This window comes from Papio anubis, chromosome 10 (genome assembly GCF_008728515.1).
Source record: "Papio anubis isolate 15944 chromosome 10, Panubis1.0, whole genome shotgun sequence".
Taxonomy (NCBI): Eukaryota; Metazoa; Chordata; class Mammalia; order Primates; family Cercopithecidae; genus Papio; species Papio anubis.
In genome coordinates, this window is record NC_044985.1 from 44,877,173 (window position 1) to 44,885,216 (window position 8,044).

The 8,044-nt window shown below is 33.4% G+C and overlaps 1 protein-coding gene across 4 annotated transcripts in view; it reads left to right on the forward strand.

Annotated features, from left to right (window-relative positions):
- The window catches only part of TANK (TRAF family member associated NFKB activator), a 105,464-nt gene extending 97,862 nt beyond the window's left edge, over nt 1-7,602 (forward strand). For all 4 annotated transcript variants that reach the window (XM_021923661.2, XM_021923660.2, XM_031651306.1 and 1 more), the window contains 2 exons: nt 2,422-3,002; nt 6,778-7,602. In XM_021923661.2, the coding sequence (XP_021779353.1) occupies nt 2,422-3,002; nt 6,778-6,954 (758 nt within the window). In that variant the 3' untranslated portion in view covers nt 6,955-7,602. The remainder of the gene's footprint in view (nt 1-2,421; nt 3,003-6,777) is intronic.
- Nucleotides 7,603-8,044: the final 442 nt, after the last annotated feature.

Genomic DNA, 8,044 nt, shown 5'->3' on the forward strand with positions numbered 1-8,044 from the left:
AAAAGTTCATATCACCCTAGTGACATTGTAGGTAGCTGTTGTTACATTGTATCACACTTTTTTGTGTGTGTAAATTTAGCGTAACCAAAGTGTATAGTGTTCATAAAGTCTACAGTGATGTACAGTAATACTAGGCCTAGGCCTTCACATTCACTCACCATTCACTCACTGACTCAGAGCAACCTCTAGTCCTGCAAATTCCATTCATGGTAAGTGCTCTATATAGGCGTACCCATTTTTTATCTTTTATGCCGTATTTTTACTGTACCTTTTCAGTGTTGAAATAGATACCATTGTGTTACCTACAGTATTCAGTACAGTAACATGTTGTATAGGTTTGTAGCCTAAGAACAATAGGCTATACCATATAGTGTAGGTGTGTAGTAGACTATACTGTCTAGGTTTCTGTAAGTACACTCTGTGATGTTTGCACAATGACAAAATTGCCTAAGAATACCTTTCTCAAAACGTGCCATCGTTAAGTGACGCATAACTATATAACAGAGTGTTTCAGTCCTCAGGGCATCCAAGAGTCATGGGAGAGTCATCCAGAGAAACTTATGTCCAAGCCAAGATGTGAAGGACAAATAAGAGTTGGGCAAAGAGTGATGGGAGGGGACACTTCAGGCAGTCTGCACAGCATGTGCAAAGGTGCAAAGACAAGAGAGTGTGGCTATTTTGGGGAACTATACGAAGTTCATTATAGCCAGAGTATGGAGTGAAAGATGAGCATGGAGAGGTGACCAGGGGCCAGTAATGAACAGTCGATAAGCCTTTTCTGAGATCTGAGGGCCTTGTAGAGCCATCAAAAGATTTTATTAGGAAGGTAACGTGGTCAGATTAGTATTTTAGAAAAACTACTCTGAGAACGAGGGATGGAGGGGAAGTTGCAATGAAGACAACAGATTGGATATGAGACAAATTTAGAGGCAAGGAAGCAGTTTAAAGGCTGTTATAATAATCCAGTAAGAAAGGATGGTATGAAGAGAGGTATAAAGAGAGGCAGTAGGTGTACAACAAGATGAACCAGAGAAGTTGGTTGCATTATACTACACATATCCAAACAGAAAAAAATATATTACATTGGAATGTGCTTTGGCAAAAGACAGAGAGGTGTCATGAGACTGCCAAGACCAAAGGAATATAAAGGAAGTGACGTTTGTTAAGTGCCTACTAACCTGTACAGACACTTTGTATACCTTGTGTTCTGTATACCCTGTCTACCTAAATTTGCATCATTGGTAATGTCTCCATTTGTGAATGTTCAACAGTGCCGATGACAATCCTTAAAATACATGCATTACCAACTTCAGTGCCTTCTTTAAGGGACATTGTGGAGTTTAATTTGGCTTTTTCTAGTGTCTCAGAATCATCAAGATGGAGAGTACTTTGATTATTGTTTTTTTGTATTGAGCACTCATTAGCTCTGTATTAGACTGTAGTGTTTTCTAAGTTCTTGTATCAGCTTTTCTGTCTTTCTTGTCTTTTCCTATGCTTTTAGTTCCTGTTGATATCTATGTCTGCCTTTAGCAACTCATATTCCCTTTTAATTTTTTGTTTCAAACCAGCTGTGAGCTAGGGAAATACCATCAGGTTTGTTAGAATAAATCTAAAATGACAATAAGAACAAAATTCACGTATCTATGAACCTTGTGGCTCTAATTCTGGCTCCTCAGAAGCTCTACTTTCCTTCTAGCTTTTGACTGTGTCCTAGAAAGCTGAATTTGTTGGGTAAGTGGCTCTAGATAAATGAGCTACAGAGGCTATTTCATCTACCAGATATTTACCTGTTATTTACAGAGGTCTTTTTAAAAAAAAGATATAAGATGAGAAAATAATCTATTCATCCGCAGTTTTCTTAACATGCATCACAATGTTTCATCCTTCCTTTGCCTTCACTGTCTTCCTTTTCCCAACTCCTGCAACCACCAGTCTTCACATGGATTATTGACAGCAGACAGTGGCTAAACTGATTAGTGATATACTTAGTTAGACAGTGACAATAATAAATGACCTAATTTTAGATATACCTAGTAAGATTTTCCCTTTTAACAACTTATATGTCTAAGCAAACACAGTTATAGCTTCCGTTACTGACAAAAATGTTTAAATGTATACACTACAAGCAAATGTTTTTAAGCTTGGAGCAGTGTAACTGAACAAGATGCAAAGCTTACAGCAAAAGACCTAGGAAAAGACAAAGTAGTTAAATTGCAACTAATAAGCTGTGTTTCAGTTCACCCGCTGGAGACTGCTAATATTCTGTGTAAGATGGTAGCAAATTTTAAAATCCCAGTTGTCTTCATTTGCTATAAAAACCAATAGAAAAAATAATAATAATCTGTCCAAAGCTGATTGAACAGATTTTTTTTTTAATGATTTGAATGTGACTGTTTCTCTTTTGTGTTCTTCTCCCTGCAGAGACACAGTGCTCTGTGCCTATACAGTGTACGGATAAAACAGATAAACAAGAGGCGCTGTTTAAGCCTCAGGCTAAAGATGATATAAATAGAGGTGCACCATCCATCACATGTGTCACACCAAGAGGACTGTGCAGAGATGAGGAAGACACCTCTTTTGAATCACTTTCTAAATTCAATGTCAAGTTTCCACCTATGGACAATGACTCGACTTTCTTACATAGCACTCCAGAGAGACCCGGCATCCTTAGTCCTGCCACGTCTGAGGCAATGTGCCAAGAGAAATTTAATACGGAGTTCAGAGACAACCCAGGGAACTTTGTTAAAACAGAAGAAACTTTATTTGAAATTCAGGGAATTGACCCCATAGCTTCAGCTATACAAAACCTTAAAACAACTGACAAAACAAAGCCCTCAAATCTTGTAAACACTTGTATCAGGACAACTCTGGATAGAGCTGCGTGTTTGCCACCTGGAGACCATAATGCATTATATGTAAATACCTTCCCACTTCTGGACCCATCTGATGCACCTTTTCCCTCACTTGATTCCCCAGGAAAAGCTATCCGAGGACCACAGCAGGTAACTGTTTTGCATTAACAAATATATTATTATGTGTGAACACACATTTTGCCATACATGGACAGATATGCATCTCTTTTACGTTATCTGACATCCTTTTTAAACTACTGTCTAGCCAAAGTTAGGGGTTTCAGAAAAACAAGTTCTATAATAAATGACATGAAATTAGAAAAGCTGAATATGGTAAAACTATTGTAAAGTATCTTAGAATTTATGTCATTTAAAAATTCATGTTAAGCCTTATCCGTATCTATTGTGGTGTCACTTTCTTAGTTCCTTATTCAAAGCTTGTTTACTCAGGATTAATAAGATTATTAAATTTCATAGTGTGAAACAAATGCTGTTTTATTTAATAGTTTCTGTATATCATATTCATCTTTATAAGAATTCACGATCTTATGTAAATAATTGCATCTTACATTCCTATTTATCAACATAAGTGAACTATCTTTCAATGAATACTTCTACTATATCCTCAGTTATATAGTACGTAGATCTGTAGGGTTTAGTTTTGGTTTTGGTTGCTAATCTGGAAATGAACATGTAGCCTAGTATATTTTTAAAATAGTCTCTGCATGTGTATGGTATCAGATATTTTATTTAATGTTTCTAAATCTCACAGACTTATATCCCCCAAACCACTCCTGCCCTCCCTTTTAGATTCAAGTTCCATCACAGAATGATTCTTTTAGTTAAAAAAAAAGTTTAATGTCTGAAAGCAAATGAAAACTATAAAATTTTTACAAAAAACAGAAGCTTATGAAAATAGATTGATGTAAATGTCTATGTAACTTGCAAACATTTGTCTGATTTCTCTTTGCCTTGAGATTTTTTTTTTTTTAAAGTTGTTAATACCCTTTTGCTTTAAGTACACTTATAGGTTATAGACTTAAATCAGCATGCAAAGAAGGCAGTTGTCAAGCTGTGGTATATTTTAGTAGTGGGAAAAACTAGGCATGGCTGACAATAAGTTTTAATTATAACCTCACTTAGGTTCTTGTTCATTATACTTTATTTCACATCATAGTCTCTGTTATAGTTGCTACTAAATGAAACAAATTAAACAATTTCATTTATTGCAAGTAGAATTCCTGTGGAGCTGTGAAGTGCATCAGTTCTAATGCTTGTTACTTTTTTCTCTATTATATGTCTTGCTTGTTCTTTTACTAGTCTGTGCATTCATGTTTCAGTAGATGGCACCCTGCATTGTACATTTGCTTTCTATACTACAGCAAGGGAAACAGCTGGTATGTGATTACAACTTGATGGAAAAGTATTCAGCTTAAAAAATTCAGGAGAATTAGTGTTGAGTTGTCACAAGACATGGGGCATAAGGTTAGATAATTGATATTTTGGCAGAAAAAGCAAAGAAATTAGTTTGTTTTGAAGACCATGTTACAGTTTAGGATGGAAAGAATATTTCTTAAAGTGAGTTTTTTAAAAAACATTTTAAGCTGTTTTATTTGTATTAATAAAGCTAGTATTATACAAGCTAGTATAAGTACAAAATTCCTGAGTTGGGCCAGGTACGGTGGTTCATGCCTATAATCCCAGCACTTTGGGAGGCTGAGGCAGGAGGATTGACTGAGCCTAGGAATTTGAGACCAGCCTGGGCAACACAGTGAGAACTTGTCTCTACAAATACGTATAGATATATAGATATTTGTAGCTGGTTGTGGTGGCATGCGCCTATTGTCTCCAGCTACTTGGGAAGCTGAGGTGGGAGGATTGCTTGAGCTAGGTAGTTCGAGGTTGCAGTGAGCTGTGATGGTGCCACCACACTTCAGCCTGGGTGACAGAGCAAGACCCTGTCTCAAAATAATAATAATAATAATAATAATAATTTTTTTAATCCTGAGTTGTTTGTAGATAGTAACAAAGAGAAGTGAAATTTTTGGCTGCATATTTAAAAATTTTACTTTATATCAATCATTACTACTAAACATCTATTTTATATATTCAGCTATCATAACCAAGACTAAAGTGTATCAGATTATTATTGTTCTATGTGATTTTCTTTTTTACTTTGCTGAGTCAGTGAGTGGGATCCCAACTAAATTCTATGAAGAGATCAAATCTGAACTAAAAGTTCTTAATAGAGAAAAATGAATATGGACTTAATAGGTAAATTGGGAGCAGAAGATTGGCTTACCAAATTTAGAAGCTAAATTGCTTCTGATTTAATTTCTTGCTATTTTATATAAATAAGGACTATCTTTAATAATCTTTTATTTCTGGCCATATCAATTTCCCATTACAGTGATTTGTACTTTTTTGTTTAAAACTGAAAACATTAAAATTAGAATCAAGTTAACTCTAACTAGATTTTTGCTTGTATGCTCACAGTTTTTACTACTTTTACCAAAGAAGTTTTTCCAAAGAAAGTTATTTTACCTTAAATTTTATAACATTTGTTTTAAATATTACTATTTTTGTAATAAAATTGACATTTCTTATGAAAGGAATTGAGTCAGCATTATTATAAGTCCTCCATACTGATATTTGAATGTATCTGGGTGCCTAGACAGACATTGTATATTTACACCAATTGTACACAGCTGTCCAGTAAACTGTTTATAAGAAGACAGTGATGTCGTGAAACCCAAATGCTTCAATCGGTAATATACTGTTTATGTAAATGATTGGTTAACCAGAATGAAAGAAGTTAGGGGAAATAACAGTAACACTTGTCAGGTTCTAGACTAGGCTGTGTGACTTTAAAAACATATTAGTAATAGGAGGATAAGGGGTCTTTTTAAATTTGACTTTATGAGGTGATTAAAATACCAGAATTTAGCTGTGTCAGAGTAATTTACCTGTATCCACATAAGAAAGAAATTTTAAAAAATAATTTGTTTTACACAATTCAGGGAAATATTTTCCAGTTAACAAACATCTATTGTGTAGCTATTATTAAGCCAAATGCTATTTCTTGTCCTTCTAGAAGTTAAAAAAAAAAAAGAATAAATGCAGTTATGAAAGGGTATTTATGTGCTGGTTATAGTGGAGGTGGTTCTATTAGATTATGACTTGCCATAATTCTTTAACCAGGCAACTATTGACAAGTTTCACTTTATTCAGCCACAAGAATGAGTAAGGCCAAACTACCTATTATATAACAGAAGCAAAGTAAGAAGTCAAAACACTGCATGTGTTAGATTTTGTTGAATGATTAAGTATTTGCATTTTTAAAAACAAATAAAAGATAACTGATCAGTGAAATTTGTTCAGTAGTTTAAAAGGAAAATTTTCTTTTTAAAAATCAAAATAATGCTGATTCATGTATGATGTATTCACTGTATTTGCTTATAAACAATAGTGAAATTGATTTTGAGTAAGACGCAATGCACACACACATCATGTCTTGTGTACTGTGTAATTAATAAAGCCCCTATAAGTTAAGGTTTTTATTGTAAAAAAGAAAAGATAGAATTTAATTTAAAAGACCAGAGTATTAACTATTGTTCCAAAACTACTCCCGTTGTGATCATTGGGTATTAAAAATTGCATGCTAAAGCTGCAATCTTTTTAAATATGATAAAATGCATAAGTGTGTGTCCCAAGTGGCTTTTAATCAAAGTTTAGTTGTCCCTTTTATGAAACCAAGAATTGAGTCATGTCCTCATGCTAACTTCATGGAAAAGTAATTTGCTTTTATATTAGGGAATTAAATATATATGCTCATACATAACTCATTCAAAAATTCAAATTTGAAGTCCAGTGCTATTTGAATTTAAACATAAGTAACAGAGATATTTTTGTTTGTTTCCTGCAGCCCATTTGGAAGCCCTTTCCTAATCAAGACAGTGACTCGGTGGTACTAAGTGGCACAGACTCAGAACTGCATATACCTCGAGTATGTGAATTCTGTCAAGCAGTTTTCCCACCATCCATTACATCCAGAGGGGATTTCCTTCGGCATCTTAATTCACACTTCAATGGAGAGACTTAAGACACATTTGAAAACAGACATACCAAGTTCTATGTGATGATTTGGGGTTTGTAATACTATAAATACTTGATTGTAAGCTAAATTCAAGATCATTTATAGGAAAATCTAGTTTCACAGCTATTTGAATTGTTTTCTAGATTTACTGTATAACTCTTTCATTTTTTTAAAAGATCATTCTATTCTTTCAAGGAGAAATAAGCCTAAAAGAAGAAAAACAAAAAAAAACTGCATAAAACTGCAATCCTTTGTATTCATGTTTACAGTGCTATTACTATAATTCAAAATTACATATGTGACTTAGTTATATAATCATAATTTATGTTTATTTCAAATATCTAAGTTTATTGCTTGGATTTCTAGTGAGAGCTGTTGAATTTGGTGATGTCAAATGTTTCTAGGGTTTTCTTAGTTTGTTTTTATTGAAAAATTTATTTATGCTATAGGTGATATTCTTTAAATAAACCTATAATAGAAAATAGCAGACAACATAAACATCTTTGTAAATATCAAACCTAATACATTTCTTGTCCAGTGATAAAACAACTGGTAGAATTATTTAAACATTTAAGATTTTTAAAATAATATACATGGCTTTAATTTTACTATGTGTATAGCTACATGATGAAATTAAATATTAAGAGGTACTTATGTTGTGATCAGTAGTGTGTCCTTTGTTCTTGATATATAAAAAAAAAGGAAGGAATCACATTTTTAGGGAAGTTTATAAAATTCTTGTTTTCTTTTCAGTAACCTAGTAGAAAGGTGATGACCAGATTTGGTGGCATTTATTGACAATTAGTGAATCACTTTGAATTTTAGAATTATTTTTCAAACTAAACTTTCTAAAGAAACATTTGTTTTTAATGGGAGCAAATATAAAACCCTACAAGGACTATCCATATTTGTTAACTTAGATTAGAAATGTTCATATTCTTGTTGAGAAATTTGTTATTCATTGTTAGCAGCCTGATTGATAGCCACTGAAAGACATTTGAGAGAGTGGATACCAAATTCAGAAGGCTGCAAAATTTGTTTAAAATGAGACTTCCCTTTCATTTTTATTCCCTATGATTCTCGCCTTTTAGGTGTC